General features: G+C 38.9%; 1 protein-coding gene across 3 annotated transcripts; it reads left to right on the top strand.

The window, feature by feature from the left end:
* Positions 1 to 3,111: 3,111 nt before the first annotated feature.
* On the top strand, positions 3,112 to 24,872 carry LOC109051104 (prickle-like protein 1). 3 transcript variants are annotated; one of them, XM_042721983.1, is made up of 8 exons: positions 3,112 to 3,335; positions 17,860 to 18,039; positions 20,100 to 20,213; positions 20,558 to 20,692; positions 21,608 to 21,811; positions 21,906 to 22,092; positions 22,371 to 23,216; positions 23,308 to 24,872. In XM_042721983.1, exons 2-8 carry the CDS (start codon positions 17,872 to 17,874, stop codon positions 24,234 to 24,236), a joined length of 2,583 nt encoding a protein of 860 aa, XP_042577917.1. In that variant the 5' UTR covers positions 3,112 to 3,335; positions 17,860 to 17,871; the 3' UTR covers positions 24,237 to 24,872. The 3 variants fall into 3 exon arrangements, with proteins under 3 accessions (XP_042577917.1, XP_042577915.1, XP_042577916.1); XM_042721981.1 differs by lacking the exon at positions 3,112 to 3,335 and adding an exon at positions 4,606 to 4,960; XM_042721982.1 differs by lacking the exon at positions 3,112 to 3,335 and adding an exon at positions 15,662 to 15,875.
* The last annotated feature ends 12 nt before the right edge of the window (positions 24,873 to 24,884 follow it).

Genomic DNA, 24,884 nt, shown 5'->3' with positions numbered 1-24,884 from the left:
TGGATACAACAGACAGTAAATTTTAAACTGTATGGCTTCTTAAGGTTATCGGAGGATTTTTACATGGTGCATGATAAAATGGTGTATGGTGTAGTCAGATTGACAAAATATTGGTGAAACACAAATGCAAACACCATAAAAATTTATTGGTAATAGAAAGTAGGACTTTTTATCTGCATGTATAGGGCAGTGTGTTTCACCCAGAGTAATAGGAGACCCTCTTCTCTGCACATCAACAGGCTCTTTGTTTGGTCAAAGGGCAGAGTTTAAGTGTGTGGGGTACACAGAAACCAGGGCGCATAACTAGCGCTGGTCTGACTTACGAGGTTGACACCCCCTCCTACATCTTAATGAAACATTAATGACTTCTTGCCATGCATTCTTGCCAGGGGCTGAATATGCATGGAAGAAATGAAAAGAATCCATTGGGTTTAGTTTTACACAGACAGGAGTCATCTGAAAAGTCTGTAAAACTACTGACCCTCTCACATGCTACAAAATGGATTAATGGGTCACAACCCAAACCTCAGACTATCGATTCGGCTACAGCGTGAAGGAGTGATTTACCCTGAATCATCACGCATACAACGGATAACTCATGTGCTACATGAGACATCATGGCTCTTTGAGTAGATCGGTTTCTGAAATTCTAACACCCTGAATGTAATTAAACCATTTGCTGCTTTTAGCAGGGTTCAGATTCTTAGCTAGATTGATTAAGACTTCAGTGTGAAACATATGTATAGTTCATTGACTTTGAAGCTATCTTACACCATCTTTCAAGCAACAAGGACAAAGAAATCAATGGCATGTCAGATTTGGAAAGCAAATCCTGAGCCTGGAGCATGTAGAAAACAAATTACCTGAGATTTGATCTGTCCTGATGTTGAGTGTGACACTGTTCTGCTTAAAAGAAAGGGGGGGGGGGGGGGGGGGGGGGGGGCTCAGTGATGCAGCATTAATTTTGTGTATTTTTTATTTCTATTTTTTCAACATGAATCAAAAGAGAACATTTATAAAAGCTTCACACATGCTTTAAACTATATACTTTCCTTTATCATGGTCAATCTAATACGTCACTAAGCCACAAACATTTGCGTTCATGAATCCCAAAATGGCAGTCGGGGATAGACTGACCCCTCTTTCTCAGTCAGTTGTGCGCTCTGCCGAGTTAATCTGCTCTTCCGTTCACTCCCAGCATGTGTATAGTCTTACCTTTATGGCCCACTGTAAATAGGATTAGTGTTTCAGTTGTCTGTGGGATACATAAAGGCCTAAAGCGCTGTTAGGGGTTCCTTGTCTGTGAAGAGCAGGTGGAGAGAGGAAAGAGAGATAGGAAGAGAAAACGATCTACAAGATGACTCTACATTTCCAATTGTGGGAGGTGTGCATATATATGTGTGTCAGTGTGTGTGTGGACTTAAGATGAATAGGGAGATAAGCCCTTGAGATTAAAATCTATGGTAGAAAGGGGTTTCTCCTGTCATTGTGTATGTGTGTTAGGGGCAGCCCTGTGAATTAGGTCAGAGGCCCAGGCCGTCTGCTGTCGAGAGCTGCGGAGCCAGTTCTGTCAAGGTGTCAGAAAAGTGATGTTTCTGTACTCTAAAGCTGTAAAGGGAACGTCTCAGTGCAAACACACACAGTAAGAAGGTACTGATGGACAGGACAGACGAGACTGTCGGCTGAAGAGACTCAGATGTGTAGCATTAACCTGTCAACATTCCAGTTAATACATTAAACTAACTGCACTTTGAGTCATCTACAGGATGGGAATTCTGGATATGCAATAACTCTTTGATTGATATGAATCAAAGCTCTGCTTTTCATTTTAAATTTTCAATCAAACATGTCAAGGATGAAGTGTAAGTTCCCTTAAGCGAGCCACTTCACTTTGGGAAGCCTCAAGAGTGCAGTAAATCTCACTACCTCCCTTCTCTTGCCAGACTCACACCATCCCAGACAACTGGGGTGCTCTTTGCCCTAAAAATATGGTGAGTCAAGACTCACATCAGGTTTGATGTTAATGACATGCACTGTTATCTTATCACTGACGTCAGGCCTGGTTGGTGTGTGTTGACACTCCATAATTAAATATGCACAAGTGCATATGATATTTGAGAGCTACGGGGGATTTTGTTTGTAGACCAGTTTTATCATTTTTTAATTTCTATATTTATTTATTTTCTGAAAATGCTAAATAAAATAATGAAAATGTATGGAAAATTTTATATGAACAAAATGTTGGTTTCTCAATAAAGAAAGCAGTGTGCAAAAGCATAGCAGTGTCTAGGACTTTGTTTATATTTACTTTTTAATGATATGGAATAAAAATACTATGGAAGCTTGTTTCTGCCATTGGCTAAACAAATAAATTTCATTTATATCAGAATTCAGATTTTTTTTTCTTCAAAATTCTGTTTGCATATCACAATGCAGACCTTTTTGTTTTTGCAATATTTTTTTAGAAACAATATATAAACTTAAGATATAAAGTAAAATCAGAGTCTATATCTCGCAATTACTTTCTCAGAACTGAGTATATATCTCATATCTGAGTTTATATCTCAATTCTGAATAACCTCATAATTGCAACATGTTAACTCGAGATATAAACTCACGTAGTGAGATGTAAACTCAGATTTATATCTCAGATTCTCAGTGTAAATCATGGAATTAGGACTTTTTAATATTTTCTTAAAATCCTTATGTATAATTTGACATTATTACTGTTCAAACGTACGTAATGCAAATTAGAAATGACCAATAAAATACTGTCATAAATTTTTTTTCTTCTATTTATTATAAATTATGGCTGCATTTACAGTATAAAAAAAAAAAAACCATGGCCATATTTAAGTGTCTCCAGAAGATAATTTGAGTGTGAACGGGTTAAGATTCTGATTTCTCCACTATGTCTCACCAATCAATGTGCGCTTTTGCGCATTCATTCGTCCGCTGATGTTTAATTTACTTTGGACCCCTCGGAAAGTGGAAGAGCAGAAGCAAGAATGTGTGTGTGTGTGTGGAGGGACTGGAGGGGGCCGCGCATCTGAGCCAATCAGCGGAGAGTATCGCTCGTGTCATTCCTGCGCACTAAACACACAGGCTCTTTAACTGACTGCAGGCTGCGTGTTTACTCATCGCATCTGGGATTCAAACTCGCTTGCTGCGTCTCCGCTATGCTGACCCATTGGTTCGCGCTATTTGGATACTGAACAGCTCCACGTCCTCTACAAAGACCGCTGGTTTACTTTCTGTCGTCTGGACTCGAGCAAATGACACAGTTTGAGAATATTTTCTAACAGCAACGGAAATAAATCAACACATTTCGTCCCGTAAGTATGTTTAAGCATTACTACATGCCCTAAACAGGCTGCTTTGTTTTGTTTTTAAAAATACAGGGTCGTAAAATGTCTAGTAATTCTAGTATTGTGATGTGCAGAAACACGGGGAAATCAGAAACAGTCTTTTCCAGCTGCGTAGGCATGAATTAAAGGTAGCATAATGGAATGCAAAGAAAGTGCGTGAAGTTTCTATGCGCGTATGGGTCGATGGCAAATGAAAACATATACAATAAAATGATTTTTTTTTTTTTTTTTTTTTTTTTTTTTTTTTGTTAAAAATTTTTTAGTTTTATTAATGTTGCTTTTGTATGTTTTAAAAGCATTAACTAAATTATGCGATGACCCCAAAATGTCAAGTGGTCTAACCATGAAGTAAAAAGTAGCCTACTAAAGTACATACAATCAAAAATCAGATCTTTTAAAAATAACAATGACCCTGACACACAATTATGGGGGATCTAAAGTGGTCCACCCTGTTTTATGTTTTTCTTTTCACAAGCAAGCAAATAGGCTTTCTGCATGTTGGTTACACTACACTGACTTTGGATTGACAGACAAAATTAATATTATAAAAACGTATGATTCTCGTGTATAAAATAACGACAGACATTACAAGTCTCCGGTTAAACCGCTTAGACATTTTACTTTATAAGATCTGCAATTCCTTTTATAGTTGAAATTTTAGAAATCCGTTTAAAGTTTAGAAATACAATTAGAAATACAATTTTAATGTATTTAATTGAATAACTTGACTAATGAAAAAAAAAAAAGATTCAGGATGTCACTGCATTTTTGTGAAAAAGAACGCTATGTGGAACATCGCTTTAGAAACACCTCACTTTATCTACCCAGCTATAGTACGTAAAATGCACGGTGGCTTACAGCATATGGATGTCTGGTGTGAAGCCCTGCGGGTCTCCAGATGTGTGTACACACACACACTCAGCTGCTCCTTGTCACTCAGGTCACTACCGGCATTAAAGTGTCTCTCCTTCCTGTCAGTCAGGGTGCCGTTTGGTCTCCTGACATGTAGCTCACCGTCCGATCCGTGACCCAAAGACTCACATTTTCCATAATAAAAAGAAAAGAATGCTGTTAGTTGTTAAATTCTAGCCTCTGGGGTTGGGGACCATTTCCATGTAAGGCGAAAGAGCCTCTTACCTTATCGGTTCTCTGTAAAACATTTGTGTAGACTCGGATTAGCCTGAATGGCGCACATTGTCTTAATATATCTTTAGTGAGAGTAGTATTTTGATTAAAAAATATACTTTAAACCGCATAATGTACATCTGTTTCTTATTTTTGAGCTTGTGTAACGAGCCAGTACTGTGTAAATTAGGTGTTGGTGTCCTCTAGCGGTTGCTTTGCTAGTGAAGATTTGGCCTGACGACGTGTTCTTGTCCGTTGCTCAGCAACAGTTTCGAAAAATACGTCAGAACAACCGTTCCTTTACACTAACTTAATACATTATTTATCAGTTTCATAAACCTAGACCACCTCAAAATTACATTTTATCCCGTATTTACAGTAAATATTAACACCAAAAATAATGTCATCATTAACTCAGCCTCATGTTGACTGGCGTTAGGCAGAATGACAGCATTGCATCTACAAAAGTGAGTGACTAAAGTTAATTTTGTAACGAATTAGCACTTTTAAGGTGATTTACATCTACTCCTTTAAGCAATGCTTGGTATTTTAAGACACTCCATGTGGGAGTGAATGACAAACCAGTTAACTAGACCCCTGGGGCTTCTCAGGTGACTTGAGTGGAAGTGGCAGATTTCCAAATGTGGCACCGGACAGAGATCTGAGATTATGTAAAGACTCGGTTAATAAATGAGCCATTTCGACCACATGTGAAGCTCGGTTTCAGCTGACGTCCTTATAGAGAGTGATGTAGTGGCTTGCTTAAATATCTTAGGTGTGTTTTGTTTGCTGTTGGGTTGTGCAACTGACTATTATGGAAAAGAAATCAGAATTGTAAGGTAAAGTCATAATTTAGACCGTGAGTAGATATGTGAATTTCTGTGTGATGGTAAAATCTTGAACAAATTTGCTCATCTTGACATTTTTAAGCTTTTTTTTTGGAACTTATATGATAGATAAATTTGTCTAGTATATGAAACAGAAGGATATTTGTCTTAGAACAAGTCTGTCTGTGTGTGTGTGTAGCCACAAGACAGAAAGGACAGAAAGAGTGATTCTAACCCCAGATCTTGGCTGACAGAATATGCTCTGAGGAGTGCTTGTATATATGTATCTGTGTTGATTTACTAGTGGCGAGCAGAGGAGGTTCACAGTGGCCCGTTTATGCTGAGAGGCCAATGCAAATCACCCCACACCTCAAACACATTTGGCAGCTTTCTATCTGCCCGGCCTGTGAATGCTGCCAAGCATGGAGAGGGGGCCAGAAACAAGCTGCTCTCTCTAGTTTTGCTGAAAGAGTCAAAGAGTCAGATTCTGATACAGGCCAGCTGGTTTTAAACTAGCAACTGCTTCAGACCACTTCTTAGACAACACATATTTCCTCGAATAGCAACGAGAACAACATCAGCGGAGCCAAATATTTGAAAGCAATGCAAGTCAATGCTAGTAGCAGATTGAAGTTCATAGTGCCAATGTAGTCTTTAGTGCCAGGGTAATCATGTCAACAGCAAATGAAAAAGGTAGGAACATGATCAGCCATATTTGCACTTTGGCTCAAAATGACTCTGACATGTTTTCTTTTGCTTCAACTAAAAAGTTTGGGCTCTGTAATATTTATTTGTTTATTTTTTTTGAGAGAGAGAAATGTATACTTTTATTTAGTAAACATTAAATCGGTCACAATTGACAGTAAAGACATTTATAATGTTACAAAAGATATATATTTCAAATACATGCTGTTCTTTTGAACTTTCCATTCATCAAAGAATCCTGAAAAATGCATTGCGGTTTCAACAAAAACATTAAGCAGCGAAGCAGTTTTCAATATTGATAAGAAATGTTTCTTGAGAACAAAATTATCATATTAGAATGATTTCTGAAGGATCCTGTGACATTGAAGGCTGCTGAATGGCTGCAGAAAATTCGGCTTTGCCATCATAGGAGTACATTTAAAAACACATTAAAACAGTTATTTTAAATAGTAATAAGCTCACAATATTAGAGTTTTATTGTATTATATTGTATTTTTTATCAAATAAATGCAGTCTTAAAAGATTTCTTTCAGAAGCATTTAAAAAAATCTTACCGACCCCAAACTTTTGAACAATAGAATAGCAACCAACACAAAATCCTATTGAAAGCTAAGGAAAGTTGATTAAAAGTGAGCACAGAAAAACTGAGAAAATGGAAATAAGCCGCCATGACTGACGTCTTGTAGGTCAACACACTTGTCTGGCTCGATGTGGAAGATGCTTGAGTTGTTTCTAATTACTCAGTGCCTGAAAAATTAAACACAAATGTCTGGCCTTGGCTCGCTCACGAAACCAAATCATATTCATGGACATGTTGTGGAACAGCGGGTCGATATTAAAACACGTCATATTCCACAATCTGAGTTGAAGGAACACATAAGGGAGGAGACAAATATTGAATTATGAGTATGAGGTAAGAAAGAGTCGATCTTTTGTAAAGCCAAGGGATCAGAGCCATTTTTTGTAATTATTTTTTTTCTTTCTTGTTTAGATTTTTGTAAATGCAAGTGAGAACAAGTTAATTTGGCACCGCAGTAATTACCCACAACTGGCAGTATCAGAGCAGGAGATTAAAGGCAGGTAATGATTTGGCTCAGTCAGACAGACGGCTGCCGGCAGCTGCTTTATAATCAGAGTGTGAGGATGAGACAAGGTAAACATGTGCGGCAGACGTTCAGCAGCCGGCCGCTTCCGACAGCGTGGAGATAAGGGCATCTCAACCGTGATCGTACAGTCATCCTGACAACTGAAAGGTGGCATGCTGCTTGAATTACGGCTGTTTGGATTGAAAAGGAGCACATATCAAATTTTCCACTGATATGATAACTAATTGGCATTGAGATTAAATATACATTTACATTGCAAATATAACCGTTTTATAAGAGCAGGTGTGATATTTCAGAGACAGATTTCTTGGCTTGTGCGCACATTTTCCGGCTTCCTGCTCTGATTACTGTCATGTGAATGTCACATTACCAGGCCTTAAAAAGCCAATGCTTTTTTCAGTCGCAAATTCAATCAGGATGTCCCTATTTAAGTACATGCACTCATGAATCTGTGTTTCTCTCTCACTCACATGCTTACCAGTCATTTGATGGTCAAATATTCTGTCAGAGCCATGGCCTAGTGGTTAATGCACATGCTCAAACACATTAAGCCATGGTGCTAATATGGGCAGTGTGAACTCAAATTGACTCTGCAACATTTCCCATTCATGTCAATATCATAATTTGTTGTCTATCGCTCCTGGTGCCTAAAATAAGAGTACTATTAAAGAAAATGTAGTCTGAACAAACATGCATTATATTCTAGGGCTTCTGGCACTATATAATAGGTTTTTGTTTGGAAAAGATCACAATTTAAGACTGTATTCAACAAATATCTGGCCAGCTCTCAAATCATAACAATTTAAGTATGTGCATATTCAAATTGGATCACAAATAGTCATAAGATAACATTTGGTGCAAAAGATTTCAATATACGATATAAAAATATAGATTTTTGGGTAAAAATTCTTTTAATATAAAATGAGAAATGCATTTATAATAGTCACAATGTTGTAAATAACATGTGAAAATGTCAGCTACTCATAATTATATTGCCATCTAATCACTCTACACCAAGTAGATACATGCAGCCTATTGAAATTTGCAGCAAGCTGCTTGCACACTTTAAGATTAAGTGTGTATTTTATTATTATTATTATTATTTTTATTAAAAACAATTTTTCTTGCTATGCTCAGGTCTAAAATGTTTTGTTTCCGTGAAGTAGTTCTTTGTGAGCACAATAGGCATTTAAAAAAATCCTTACGCAATAATTGGAAGAAATTAGAAAAATCATGTAATTTCATTGGTCAAAAGGTGTGAAAACCCTGTGCAAACAACTTTATAATAGTTGGTTTTGCATATTTAGTATTTTAACATCAAAAAACATTTCACCTTTAAGATACAGTAATGGCTTCTTCCACATAGCGTGGGATGGAAGACATGCTTATAAATTTTCTGTGGTTTACTAATGAATGCTCGGGGCTTTCCAGCACACTGCAACTAAACAGAGATTTTATTGTGCGCTTGTTTGGCTGGTAAAGGTATGGGGTTGTAACAGCTAGCATTAATAACAAGTTGTAAAGAATCATCCTGTGTGTTAATATGAATGAACCCCCGGAAACCAGACCGTTTTGCTTTTCTAGAAAAAGAAAAACGTCAGGACGAGATTCGTTATCTATACGCATTCAGCTGTGAAATGCAACATGCAAAGGCTTGTTTTGGAGGCTCATCCTTTCTGCTTCTATGGTTTTCATGCCATGAAGCTGCTGAAATTCACACTGTATATATGTGTGCATGCATGCAGTTTACTTTAGAAAACCAGAATGTCTCAAAAGGCCCCTGACGTCTGTTCAGGGACAAAGAGCCTTACCTTTCAATAACACTTGTAGCTCCTCAGAGAGACTTGATGAAGATGTTTATACGTTACATTCCCATGACCCAATTCTTTCATGCCTAATGAGCCGAAATAGTCTTTTCTGCAGCATCTGCAGAAGATAAACAGATTTATTTAAACACATCTCACAAAATATCATAAATATAATGATAATATACAGACCAAATTATGATATCAGTGTCTTTGCAGCCCCCAAAATGTGCAGTATCACTTTCCAATGCCCACAAAATGATTAAGCTACAGAGGAAGTAACGCTTCAACCAAGGTTTAAAGAACAGAATAGCATTATTTTGTCAGAGGGGCCCTTGACACAGACAGGCATTATGTGAGGATTACTATATCATCTCATGGTGTTGAATTACATATCATCACCGCGACTCCAAAGCAGCATGGTTCCAACAGGTATAAATAGCCTCACAGTGAAAGTAAAGTACAGTCTTTTTTTTGTCAAAAGGTAGGGTTGGTGATTAGCACCAGGCTTGTCATGTTACCAGCTTATGAATTATGTGAAACAGGCTGGATTGTATAACACCCTATGTGTGTTTAAGCCCAAACAATCAACCTGCCCTGGGGGTCTAGTGTCATTACTGTTGCATACTTCCCCCTTGGTTTTCTGGCTTGCATTTCCCTGCTGAGAGAGGAGTAATTACCCTCCAAATGGGGATGATGCAAGATAACATTCACAGTTGCACAATTTATCATCAGAATGAGTGAAGTCTGTGTTTGGCACTCTCCGAACGGTGTGTAGGTGGCCTCCAGATCGCTTACTATCAACTGTTGATTTTTTGGAAAAATATGTGTGTTATATTTTGTGTTTTTGAATATTTTTGGATTCTTTGTTTGTTTTTGTTTGTTTTTTTAGTACTAATGATGTCATTTGATTTTTAGTTTTGATGTGATGTGGGCAGTGACAGATCAGTAGAACTGCTTATCAAAAAACATACAAAAAAGGCTTTCATGCTACTATTAAAAATATGATTGGTTCTTTTAACTGTAAAGTTACTACAGCTGAGCGGAATTATTTATGTAACATTTTATAACACAGCAACGCAGTTGCTTATGTGAAAGGTGTCTGTGTTTTCCATCCTTTTCTGTGTATTATACATGACACTTAGCCAAAAGATTGAGTAACTAAACTTATCATTTAAAGCTCATTAACAAAAGTTGTTTACTTAGAGCTTTCCTATCACCAGACAAGCCGCTAGCTGTACTTTGCCATTTTTGTTACAGCCACATGAGTGTAAAGTGACATTAGACGGTGAGGTTCGTCAACTATGTTAAGTCAATGATCTCTTCATCGGCACCTGGTTAAACTGCATGCCAGGATCTGGAGCCAGGAAAAACTAACTAATGAACTAGCAAAACATATCAGGCTCATTGCTTCAACATGTTGCAGTGTATCCTCGCTAATAAAAACAAATCGCACGGACTTGTACCTCTCCTTGTTATTCCTGTCTGTTGCGCTTCCTCTCTGTGTCGACCTGGGAGTAAAATCTCCTTAATAATCACAGTTAGCAGCATTAGGAGCAGATGTTCGGTGTTCGTTTGGTATGAGGCAAATGATTGTAATTAGGAGATGTAGAGGTAAGGGCCTGATGCTCTCAGAGGAGTTTGAGGAGGGTTGTTGTTGGGCTTGGGTTGGGTGGTCTTCAGCTCTCTACATGAGGCCCTCAAGAATTTTTTTCAGACCACCAGACTTTAAATTTGCTCTGATTTTGAGTATAACATATAGAACAGAGAATATAGAGAAGCCTAGAACATCCAGTATGGGTCATATTATATATATTTATATATATAAAACATTGTATTACAGCAATTTTGAATTACAAATACAGTGAGGAAAAATTGTGTTAGAGAAATATTCATTAAGAACAACTGGAATTACAATGAAAAAATAATAAAAATATATCATTATTGTAATTGTTCATAACATATGAAATGATGTCACAAGACAAAAAAGGTCCTAAAAACAGGCTTCATTTAAAAAATATATATACTTTCTTGTAAACTCTCAGAAAAAAAAGGTACAAAAGCTGTCACTGGGGCAGTACCCTTTGACAGTGTACATATTTGTACCTTATTTACTCCTATAGGGTACATATAAGGACATTAAAAGTGCCTAAAGTGTGCATATTTATACCTTTTTGACAATTTGTCCCAAGGGACAAGTTTTTATCTTTTTTTTTTTATTATTATTATTATTTCTGAGAGTGTACAACTTTAAAATAAACTATATTTTGGTGTGAAATGAGACCTGGGCATTATTGCAGCAAACAATAAAAACATAAAATTGATGGGTTTGTGCATGTCTTTTATCTCATTGTTAAGCTTCTGAAAGTGTATATCCTCTGCGGGTAAGCCCACCTGTGTCTAGAGAGGTTAGCATGACCTCTCCTTTTTTTAAAGTGAAATGTATCAGTTAACAATATCAAATTAGGCAGGCAGGAGAGGGCATGGGGGCCAGTATTGAAACAGGGCCTATTATGAACTAAATGCATGCACACACGCAGCTAGATCCCTGCACGCACAGCATATATTATCATTACTATAATCATCTCCCCATTATACCATATACTTCTATAATACAGTCACATCTAAATGCAATTACAGTATTTTAAAGTCTTAATTACAGTATTTTACAGTCAACACAGGTTCAGGTCAGGTTTCCAAACTGAATGGGGATATTCATGCATCCACAAGAGGACAGAATACAAATACCTTTTTAACCCATAGGACTAGTTCTTTTCAGTCTAGTGGGATACATATAATTTGTGTGGCAATCATATTGAATAATGTTGTTTTTACCGTAATCAGGCATGAGAACTATCAATTCTGGCTTATGTAACACAATACACCATAAATCCCCATGGGATTAACATAGAAAGATGATGTTTTTTTTTTTTAATTCAGGGACCTTTGTGTACTTGCTGGCCGTTTGAAACAGTGACTAATGTCCAAAGGATTTTAATTAGCTTGTGTGAAAACCTTTAAAAAAGCTCTTTATCTCACAACGTGTCTCTACACATTACAGTGTGTCGGTAATGCTGGCTAAGCTGACCTTTCCACTTCCTAACTATTCAGGAACATGACTACTTCCTTTTTGTTAGGCTTTACAACCATGTGAAGGTGTCTTGCAAACATTCATTGGCAGGCTATAAAGTGTTGGCACATATAAGTTTACCGTTTTCTTTTATGACCTGATATCTCACACCAGCTTGTGTCTCTTTACTCTTCCGTGAGTCTGAATATTAACACAACAGTGAGAAAAGCACTTGCTAAAGCATTGATAATGGAAATGGTGTTTTGACTGGCAGGAATGGGCGAGACTTTAATCACTTTAATCAGGCTTCAACGTCTGTAAGGCAGTTTCCAGGTGTGAATGGTCAATTCAATTCAAATTCAGACTTCAGTAGTCTTAGTGGACTGAACGCGAATTAACTGATAATGGGTATGAATAAGGACTTTGCGATTGAAGGAAAAGTAAATGCTTGGCAATCTGCACTGTATGGAAAATGGAGGGATGACCATTTGAGAATCAGTAAACTTGAATGTTTAGATTGTGTATTTGAACTATGCATGTATATTTTTAATAGATGTTAAAATATTTTTATTCATTAAACTATTTTAACAATAATTTTTTCAAAAATCTTCAATTTAAGGTTTTGTGACATTAATAATTAGGACTAAAACATTGTTGAAACAAGTTGACATTTTTGGCTAAAGGCAACCTTTTTATTCGTTGCTGACCTCTTCTTTTTCTTTCTCTGTACATAAACCACACTAGTGGCTTGTATAATGAGCATCAATGACATTATGTGACATTCGTCCTAAATGATTATAGTTTAAAAGCAGGCGTTAGTAGGTGTTCATCCCACTACTAAATTAACCGTTTGGCAAAAGTCTCCGCTTGATCTTAAAGTCATTATTTCACACGGCCGACTACATTTCTGTATGTCATAATGCAACTACATTGCAAAAATGCTCAGACAGGGAAAATATGTCAGTGTCAATTCACAGTTATGCCCTGAAAGACTATTTGATGCATCATCGCTTCCTCCTCCGTAATCCTCATTGTTACTCAAATCAGAACGACTGATCTAAAGAAACGGTATTCGAGAGACCGTCTGCGGTTGTCAGGTGAGAGAGACTGTGATGTGTTGTTCTGACAGTGTGAATTAAAACACATACGGCGTGAGACATTACAATTCGGTCGTTATCAAATCAATAGCCCAATCACCATCCTGCAGAGGCTGTGATAAAAATGGCTTACCCTGAATGCAGAGAAAAGAGGTAATGCTGAAATCCAAAAAACCCTAGCTAGGCATCCAACACTTTGTTTTTACACAAACATGACCGTATTTGCTTCCAAATGTTGGTTTTGCTGTAATTGGAGCAGCTGCATGCGACCAATTGTGCCATGATCCATTAGTTTGATGCCTTGTCATTAACACGGGAAGGAAAGAGCAAATCTAAATACTTAGAGAGATGAGCGCAGGGAGCAGGGTGTGCGCGGGGGTCAGGGGTCACTCAAAAAAGCGTCATTAGTTAGGTAGCGCTGACATGTGAATGCAGCAGGGCAGCATCCATTCTTAAACACTTGTCAATTGGCGTGGCAATGAGGTGAAATATGCGTTATCGCTTATAATGGCTTGCCTAAGGAAGGTCGGCCCATTTTACAATGGGAAGAGGAGGATGTGAACCTTAGGTGTTTTGCACGTAGCTTCCCTTTCCTTTAAGATAATGCAGAGGTAACTGTGCAGGGTTTAGTGGTAATATGCTGCAACTTAAGCTTTCCAAGGAAGCAGGAAGGGTTGTGAACCTGCTCCAGGAAATGATGGGAACAAGGTCTGTTAACTGTTGTTTCTTTGTCTATATCTAGATAAACATTCACAATAAGATGCAATTTCTCTAGAAAAATAAAGTTCTTCTTTCTCATTGCTTCTCTTGGTTTATATTTCTATTATTAAGAATCACGGTGGCATTTTCTGCCATTTTGATGGTGTTCCTGATAAACATCTTAAGAAGAGAAAGGGGTTTCTAACAAAGGTCATCCTGCTGGTTAAGTGGTTCTTCACAGCTTCTGCCAAAAACCGAAGAGAAATCCATCTTGGTTACTTGTACTGTTGTTGCTATCTTATCTCGCTGTCTAAATGACCTCTCAGTTCTGGAAGATGCTTGAGTTCTTCACGGTGACTTGAAATTTAACTAGGATGATTTGGCAATTGTTCAGTCTAGCAGTTTCTCACAGGCTTAATGTGGCATTTTGACTGGATCGTGATGAAGTAGTTATGACCAAACAGAGATGCATGTGAGGAGGGTCCAGCTTTTGTGTTTTGTGAGTATAATGACAAAACCAGCACATCTATCATTAAACACTTGAAATGTACTCTGCAATTCTTAAAAAGATACGATCAAATACAACCCTAAAACCTCTTATGCTTTTTGACCATTATTCTTAAAGCTTCTTGAGAGAATATGACTTCTCAGGGGTTTTTCCTTTGTGAGATTCCAGAACTGGAAAGGAATCAACACAATAAGGTCATTGTATCCGATTGAAGTGTGGAGGTGAGAGATGGCCATTGGGGCAATCGTCACTGTAAACACACAGAGTTCAGTCTGAAGGAATGAAGAGGAGGGGGATATTGAGCTTATGGAAATGCCTTAGAACTTGTGAGAAGCGAATCACAAGTAGGGTTGGGAACCAACCCGTATGACCATTGTTATCTGATGAGCCTGTTCTTTTTAGTGAATCAATAAAATACAGCACAACCAGTGTAGTCTGATTCCCTACAAATTGAATCTGAGGAGTCAGTTCTTTTTAGTGAATCAAACACACTAACTAACTGAAAACAGATCAACTTTATGTGTTTTTCCAATTGTATTTTATAAAATGAGTAAAATGTTACCAAATATATTTTTTCTCCACATATTTACTCCTTATAAAGTACTAAAAGAATCATTAAAGGAATGAGAATCGATCTTCCCAGAATTTATTTGTTCATTTACTCACCCTCTTGTTGTTTCAAACCTGTATGACTTACTTTCTTCTGCACAACACGAAAGAATATTCCAAAAATTTGGAATAATGCTTTTCTCCTTACAATGAAAGTAATTGGGGTCCAAAAGAACATTGGACAGAAGTAAGTCATTCAGGTTTGGAAGAACATGAGGGTGCTCTCTACACTCTTCCTCCATAACTTGCACTAATTGGAACCTTTTCCTGAAAGACATTTCACACATGGACACAAATGCACAGATATAAAGTTTTGCAACAGCAGTTTACCTGAATTGTACTGAAACGTTACATAATTCATTATTCCAATCTTATATCTGATTCTGTGAGGTTAACATATATTTCCTGAGGACTCTCTGTTCTTCCTTGACATGATAAATGTAGCTGAAAAAACAGGAACTCTTGGCCATTGGTGAAAAACAACAAGCCCTTGATGCAACTTATGCAACATTCAATGGTGTATGAACTCTTCCAGGATGTACTTGACTTTGAATGTTTAGGAACAAAACAAATGGCTCTGTGGATTGAAGAGGTTTTGCCGTGGGATGTGGACAGCTCTCTTACAGCAGAAATTTGGACGAGGGTTGTTTTGGGATGGGGGTGGATTTCAGATTGAAGTGTAGGAGGAGGGCTTGAGTGTGAAGGGGGCTGGCCCAGGGAGGTCTGACTACAAGAAGACATGCTACTTGGCACACACATAGATGCATTCATTTCAACGTGTTCACAAACACAGGAAACAACTGCATTCTCACTGACTATCCAAGCTACAAACTCTCAGGGCAATTTAGAGACGGGATTTACCTGATATCATTGTGGACATGCTTGCTAGACTCTTCCTCCGTAGCTTGCACTAATTGGAGGCTTTTCCTGAATGCAATAGGATGCATTACACACAGGTAAGATACTTCTCGAAATGCAATCAAGTCTAAACTAGTCTTACACTGTAAATATGAAATTCTATACTATACAGTCAGACTGATTGAGTGATAAGTAGTTGATGACAGATAGAAACAGCAGTTGAAATAACATGTTATGGCCATATGAAGTTTTGGCATTATGGAGCTGAGATTAGAAGTGGTCACAAAACAAGAGATGTAAGGAGGCACTTGGAATATATCAGGTACCATTAACACTTGATGTTGAGATACATTTTTTGGACAATTTTGATAGTCGAAAAATGTAACATATTTTATTATGCTTTTATGAAGTGCTACAGGTTTCATTCAGCTCAATTTTTGGTCTCTATATATATTGAGACCAAAGATTGCTTGGCCACACCATTGCTTGTAGCATGTCAAACTCACTTAGCTTACTTGACACTTTACATTAGAGAAACTTTCATATCCTAGGCTTGACAACAGTGGCACTGTGAAGCCCAGACTTGTTGGATCTCAGCCTCAGGTGGAATGGTTATAATCTAAGCCTCAGTTAATCCACACACCAGTCTGTGTTTATTTCAGAAGTGTTTCATATTTGACACAGTAACTCCCGGCCAGCACTGAACGCACACTTTCCTGTCTGAGGTGCCAGTCAGATCAGTGGCATACATCTGGAGCGTGTTTACATTTCTCTGCTGTTGCGACTTTTTAAAAACTACCTCTCTTCAATGTTGCTTTCCTCCTACATATATTCCTTATGAAAACAGGGCAGGGTAGAGCCGTTCTGTTTTTGTTTTTGCCACAAAGCCACACATTGTGTCGGTGCCAGGAGTGACAAGGTGTAATGTGAGTGCTTGTGTATGTTGGCCCTGGAAGCCACAGCAGGTATTTCCTACTCTCTAAGACATTTTTTTTTTAAGAAAGTTGGCAGAGAAAATACCAAAGCCTTTAGATTTATATCTGTATAATTCAAACAGGAATTTGAAATGATCTGATAAATTTAGAGAGCCCTAAATTAATTCAGGTTTCTTTCTAAGGCATTCATAATGATTTAAAATCCTAGTCTGCCGCTTTTTTCATTGCTTGGTTCAGAGGATTGGATGTGGGTCTGACCATTCATTGTCATTCAGGTGTGGTAATTGCTGAGAAGTTACTGGGCACTCATGTGAGAAATGAATTCGCATTTGACCGGGGTCATAGAAGGTGAGCTGTATTGTGATCGAGGCAACCCAAATTACATTTTCCATTAAGAGAACAGGGAAAATGTTATCTGCCCCAAGATATCCCTACCTATCGATGCCTCTTTGTATTGCAAATCTATTATATTTGCTTCTCTGAGTAGTTGAAATACTGGGAATAACAGATAACTCATAACATGCACAAGACCAGAAACCATCTAAACATATAGTGGGCAATCAAGACCTATGATAAAACATTCAATCTGTAATCTATCACATAATGGACTAAAAGTTCTTAGGACTTTCTCTGTGACTCCGGGGCAAGCTGAGGGGGGCTTATGAAGCTCCAACCTCAACCCATACAAGGGTGTTCACTCACTATATCGGGCTCATTTGCAATTCAAAACACTTGAAGTAGGAGTGTTCTTTTCAACACCTTGGGACCAAAGGCATTTTATCTGACAGAAAGTACTCTGAAGTGCTTAAGCATCAAGATAAAGAAGGCCTGGAGAAAGAGCCACGAGTGTTTAATCCTGCTTCGTGTACACATTGACATCTTATCTGCAAGCTTGAGGCTTGGCCTGAAAGGCAAGACTCTGCTGACATTTCAAAGCACATTTCGTTTTAAATATCTGGCAATTCTCAAAGCTCAGATAGATATAAGGAAACCGCAGCACTGGGAGTTGCTCTCCATCTCCATTTTAAAATGTTTTGAGAACATTCTTCCCTTAAGGATAATGCATATTTCACAAAACAGATGCAGGTATAAACTTTGGGTATCAAACTTTAAAACTGAAATCTCTTCTTTTTTTGTATCTGAATAGTGGCGCCATCTGATGAGTCTTGAGACTACATCAGGGATCTGGCCCATTACTCGGGCACCGGACATGGACTCAAGAGCCAAAGTGGCAATAGGATTTCAGAGGAGCTCAACCTCTGATGATGACTCTGGATGCGCTCTGGAGGAGTACACATGGGTTCCTCCTGGACTACGACCTGAGCAGGTAAACCTTAAGCCTCAAATCTCATTATATGCATAGATTTCTCACCAAAGTCAAGGGCAGACTTAAGATCTAAAAAAAGCATAACTCATGCCTTTTGATACTTCTGATTATTTGCAGACATCCAAAAATTCATCCAGAAACTGTCTTTACCTTTCTGAATCCAAAATTTTTAGCCAATTCATGCCAGATGAAAGCAGCCGATTTAAAGCATTCCCTTTTTCGTGGTTTTATTTCAAGTCTGATTCTCAGCCAATTTAGGTTTGTGATAGAAAACCAGCTAGTCAAGCTTTTGAAGTTTGTTGGCTGCATGCCTTCACACTTGGGTATGAGATTTTCAAAAGGGGCTGAGCTTCTGAAAGTGAGGTTTAGGTAATGCATGCATGGCTGGCATCTCATCTACCCTGAAACACAGCTGCACATGACCTTGCACGGAGGCCAACAGCTCTTAATGAATGTACACTTTGACGTGGGCAAAGTCTGGCAAGCTTTCTGAGTGGAGACTGGACCCTCTCAACCTTGACATTGAGCACACATGCAACCTATATCTGACTGACAGGGTGATGATGGGCAGCACAAAGCCAGCTCAAAGTAGAAGAAAACTTTTAAAAGGCAGAACAACTAGTAAAGAACTACAGAGATAGGAAAATTAGGGAGTGAAAATATTTACATGTTGAAAAGTCAACAATTTTTCTCAGAAAAAAAAAAAACATTGTGAGGAACGAGAATTAGCGGTAATTGCTTTGAATCTTCCCTGCGGTGTACAAACTGTTGCAGACATTTTATGTCCCCACTGAGACACGTCTCAGCAAGTGAAGTCATTAATGGCAAACTACTGCCATACTCTGGCAGGAAAATTAATAGAATTTTTGGTTAAAAATATATCAAATGACTTGTTACGCTTTTTAGTTTGCATGCCGATTAATCAAAAATGTTTGCTAGAACTTGTACTGTCTGGTAAATATTTCCCAAATCCATTGTTCAATGAAAAACCATATTACATGGAACTATACCTGTGGTTTCAAAGGTAACACTTTACAATAAGTTTTAATTTATGCACTATAAACATTTATGAACATTTAAACCACATTTATTAATTTATGTTAAACGTCAATTCATAATTATTATATTCAATAATCTATTTAAAGTCAGCTATTGAATTAGACAAGTACAAATTAGGTACTGAATTAGACTTATCACATAGAACCATATTGTAGAGTGTTACTGTTTTAAAAATATTACCACTGTCAAAGCTGGTATTCCTCAGTGCATTGGCTTAAACTGCTTGAATTGTACTTGTGTGGTTCAAGCACTAGGCCCAACAAAACAGCCATTTAGAAAACCTGCTTTCTTGCCCTGCTATGTGCAGTAAGCAAACAGAACCGAGACTGTGTCTAGGGGCTAGTTGGCACTTTCCCGAAACAAGGCAATACACAAACACACATGCAGAACCAACGGGGAAGGAGGTTGGTCTAGAGTGAAAGAGGGACTGGAGTGAAGCTGAATGTGTTTTTCTAACCCCCATCTTCTCCTCATTTTTCAAAACGTGGAGTGGGAGGCCTGACATCCTCATGAAAGCTCTTCTCTCAGTTCTGTGAAATGCACTGCAATCAGCTTTGAATGAGGAAGAAACTGTAACTTGAAGGCAAACACATAATTCCTTAGGTTTAGAGAGAATTTAGGGCAATTTGTATGACAGCTCTCGGTATCGAATCCCACTCATATCCCATCCCCACTGCTACAGAAATAACAATCTGCCTTCATCTGGATAGTAACACTTAAACACAAGGAACATTCCAGCAGGCATCTATCTTTGTGTCTTTAATGGCATACCTCCCCATAAATATTCTTCAGGGTTGCCACTGACAGACACTGCTGTTCAAACACTTTGTCCCGGTCACTGATACACCCACTTCCCCCTTGATGGGGAGACAATTGGGAGAAGTCTGTATGACAGGTTGAATAATGTAACACCGATTGAGGCTGGTGTCTCATTTCAGCTTTCAGCTGTTGAAAGCAAACCCTAATCCTCTCACTCTCTGTTTGCCTTCTTTACCCATCAGGTTCAGATCTACTTTTCGTGCCTGCCAGAGGATAAGGTGCCATATGTCAACAGCCCAGGAGAGAAACACAGGATCAGACAACTACTCTATCAGCTGCCACCACATGACAATGAGGTACAAAGAAAAAACTGAACGATAAAAGTGACAGATGACTGCTGGGATACACAACGGTTTTACTAGAGGACTTTAAGATTGCGTAGATAGAAGTGCATACAAATCCCCCTCGGGTTTGCATACAAAGATATTTTAGTACTATCAAAAAGGGGTATCTTTATCCTTTTCTCTAACAGCAATAAAAAAGTTCCTCTGTGATTTTTATGGTGCTTGCCGTAAGTCCTAGTACTGTGTACTTTAGCAAATTCCTGGCATAACTGTGGGTTACAGATATAAAAGGCTCCTCGCATGTGGCATTAACAATGCAAATCCTTTTTTTTTTTTTTACCTTTGCTTCAACACAGATCCGATACTGCCAGTCCCTCAGTGATGAGGAGAGACGAGAACTCCACATGTTCAGCATTCAGAGGAAGAAAGAGGCACTTGGGAGGGGAACACCAAAACTGCTTCCCAGAGCCCTGCAGCACACTTGCGAGCATGTATGCATAAACGTTCCTGGTATTTTTCCCACCATCTGTAAAAATTTAAACTTGCAAATATCAAAATTAAAGATAGTGCATGAAAGAGACCACATTAAAACTCCTAAAGGTGATTTTGTGAATGTCTTTAATGTATACTCATTCAACCAACTGCTACACTTGAAGGAAGAAATATAGTCATTCCTGTGACCATTAATTCTGGCCGTATCAAATCTACTTGAAAATGCAGTTTCTGCTTCATGCTACATTCACTTGGAAACAGTGTTGACTTGTCATGGCAAATCAGACAACTTGGAATCAGGCAAATGGTCTAATTATGGCCTAAAGACAACCAAAGCACAGAGAAAAATCATGGAAAACATTAAGTATTACAACACACAATCTTTGGCTGAAGACCATCTCCTTCAGGGGTTGGAGTTAGCACATGAGAGCCAGTTCAGAGGGTTGTTTCCTGTTGAGAAGACTTATAAACACAAACCAAAAAAGTCTAGCATCATAATACCTCTGAAAAACAGATGTATCCCTTCACCACAAATTGCCACACAAGACAGTGCGGAGCAGTGCTAATCTCGGGTCTCTGGTTTCCGTTGCTGAAGAAAATTTGCGGGACACTCAACACCCCTGTTTCCAAGGCCAACGGCCATGTAGTAATAATGGGAAGCAGCTGTGAAATGAATACTTTGGCAAAAGTACTTATAAAAAGACCATGATCATGCATTTGGTCATGCTCAGTTGGTCTTTAGAAGACCATTTCAACAGAGATGGGGGTCTATTTTTAATTAAAACTTAATGCCTTTGTTCCAAAGAAGAATGTAGAATAAAGCCCAGTAAATTGTAGGATGACTTTGTTTGACCAGAGCAGCCATACGCCAGCCTTTAATTCTCATAAAATCTTTTTTTTTTTTTTAATTGCAGTGTAAAGAGAACATTATGGGTGGAGAGATGGCAGTGTTTGCTTCACGAGCGGGCCACGGACCTTGCTGGCACCCAGCATGCTTTACTTGCTCCACCTGTCAAGAACTTCTGGTAGATCTCATCTATTTCTACCACAATGGCAAAATCTACTGTGGTAGACATCATGCAGAGCTTCTGAAGCCACGGTGTTCAGCTTGTGATGAGGTGAGGATATATATAATCTTCTAAAGGACCGATATACAAAGAAACTAAATGTACATAGCCAATACAAATTTTCTAATTATGTGTCTCTTCATAGATAATCTTTGCTGATGAGTGCACTGAAGCTGAAGGTCAACACTGGCACATGAAACACTTCTCTTGCTTTGAGTGCGAGACTATTCTAGGAGGACAGAGGTACATCATGAAGGATGGCCGTCCCTTCTGCTGTGGTTGCTTCGAGTCACTATATGCAGAGTACTGTGAGGCCTGTGGGGAAAATATTGGTTAGTTACCTTTGGAACAATTAAAAACTGTATGGCAGGGATGACTATTCCTGCTCCTGGTGGTCCACCAACTTGCAGACTTTGGTTTCAACCTGGTCCAGCATACCTGCTAGAAGGTAATGAGTAATCCTGAATACCGTAAATGATAAATTAGGGTTAACGTGAACCTCTACAGGAATGTGGCCCTCCAGGAGCAGGACTGGCCAACTCTGTTACCTGTATGAATATCTGGTTGAAAAAGTACAGCATTTCTTACTTGTTGATTTACCTTTATTCAGGAGTCGATCATGCTCAAATGACATATGAGGGTGTACACTGGCATGCTACTGACAAATGCTTCTGTTGTGCCCAATGCAAGACATCCTTGCTGGGCTGCCCCTTCCTTCCAAAAGAGGGCCGGATCTACTGCTCTAAGGACTGTAGCCAAGGTGAGGACGTCCATGCTTCTGACTCTTCAGACTCAGCTTTTCAGTCTGCCAGATCAAGGGAATCTCGACGTAGCATACGAATGGGCAAGAGTAGTCGCCCTACAGAGCAGTGCCAGCAGACAAAACTCTATTCAGCAACAGATTACAGGACCACCAGTCTCTGTGGTGACAACACAGAGACTGTGCGTCATCAACTGGAGAGAATCAACTTTGCAGAGGACAACTACTGGAGAGACCGTGATGAGCAGGAAGGCCCTGAGGACTGTGTGGAAGATTGGGCTGAGCATGAAGACTACATGACTCAGCTGCTACTGAAATTTGGAGACCGTGGTGCCATTCACACTGAGGACACCAGGCCGGCCGAGCCATGGATGATGAAAGACTCTGAGACCAACATGACCAAACCAGAAATGAAGATCTGCAGCCATAATTTGGCAAGTAAGAAGCACCACACAGAAATGTATTGGGCCCAGTCTCAGGATGGACTTGGAGACTCTGCCTATGGTAGTCACCCTGGTCCAGCTAGTGCTAGAAAGATTCAAGAGCTGGAGATGGATCAGGGAGCAGTACCTGGATTCTGGTCTGAGCCCAGGCAATGGTATGAAGACTCACTGGAGTGCATTACAAGTGAATTCCAGAAGGCAGAGCTCAACATTGGAGATTCAATGGATTCTTTAGCTCTCTCAAATATTACAGGTAGGAATGTCATTTTCAGACAGCTTCTATCAGAGTCTTGCTCTTTCTTAAATTAATCTTAATGACTCATAACATGTCTTCCATTTCTCAGGAGCTTCGGTGGATGGAGACAGCAAAGACAGACAGACCATCTACTCCCTCCAAAACATGAAAGACCAAGAGAGAGAGTTGGATGAGTGTGATAACATTAGTAACATGGGCACACTAAACTCCTCGATGCTCCACAGAAGTGCTAATTCCCTGAGGAGTTTAACCTCTGAGCTGGACCACGAGGAGACACTGAGGCAAGGAGAGAGAGAAGACGAGGAAGAAGAGGACAGAATTCCACCTTATTTTGGAGAGGAACCACCCTCTCCACTGCATCTTCCAGTGCTGAGAAGGACAAAGTCTCAGTCTCAGCCCCAATCCAGACCTCAGCAAGTGAAGTTCTCTGACGAGGTTATGGATAAAGGATATTATGGGGGACTAGGCTTGAGGCAACCACCCATGAGTGAAAGGACTCGCAGACGCACCTATCACATGGAGGAGGAGCCACAGAGACGTCCTGCTAACAGACATCACAAGCGCAGACAGAGCCGGAAAACACGTTCAGAAGATGCCTTGCACCTGCCTTCCAAAAATCGCGGTAAATTGCATGTTGTGCCTCAGATAATCAGCTCAAGCATACCAGAACCCAGGAACGGTATTCTTTTAAATCACTCGGCACACAGTCAGCACTCTTATCATCAAATGCCATCAGACTTTGCTCAGCAGGGCATGGTCCGAATGGACCACTTCCAAAACGTATGTGATGGTGATGACGATGACGATGACTGGTGTTCAACATGCTCCTCTTCATCTTCAGAGTCTGAGGAGGAGGGATTCTTTCTTGGTCAGCCAATTCCCAAACCCCGATCTCAAAGTTTTCATTATTACACAGATGACTATCCGACTCGCGTCACTGCTTTAACACCTCCCTTCAGCTCACGGACCAAACTGAAAAAGAAAGGTCATAAGGGCAAGAACTGCATAATTTCTTAGACTTTAGACTGAAAGCCTGAATCTGCTGAAGCTGGAACATACACACGCGTGATCCTAAAGAAGCTGGAAAACAAAACATTTTTTTCTTAAGATTTAAGTTTTCTTTACAAGTACGGAGTGTCAGTTGTGTTGCTGTTGGTCTGAACAATGAAAGTAACATGTAATATTTCCTTGTACATTGTATAGCAAAACCATTATTCCCAAAAAAGCAACATTTCTCGAGTAGCATGTAGACGAACTAAATAATTATTTAATAGTGCAAGCAATGTATATTTGTTAAATTAAGATTGGAATACTGATATTTTTATATCCAAATATGTTAAATGAATAATTCCCACGATTTCTGGCCTCAGATGGAGTTATAATTATTGATCAACAAAATTGAGGTTTGCCATTTTATTGACTAGGGGTTTGCAAATGCAAAATATATGTGCACTATTCATATGCTTAATGGCCTCGTTATATTACTCTACAGGTGTTATAATTGCACCCTTAAACATTTTTCTGTCTACAATATGCTTATGCGCTTAAACAGTTTTGGGGGAATCTTCTCTCTATTATGTACATTTCACCACAGGTAACATACTATCCTTTTTAACATTAAGATGTCAATAAAATAATTCAAGAGCAATTTAATACATTCCATTG

This window comes from Cyprinus carpio, chromosome B4, assembly GCF_018340385.1.
Source record: "Cyprinus carpio isolate SPL01 chromosome B4, ASM1834038v1, whole genome shotgun sequence".
Lineage (NCBI taxonomy): Eukaryota > Metazoa > Chordata > Actinopteri > Cypriniformes > Cyprinidae > Cyprinus > Cyprinus carpio.
Note: the sequence above shows the minus strand (reverse complement) of the source record. Positions and strands in the feature narration are given on the sequence as shown.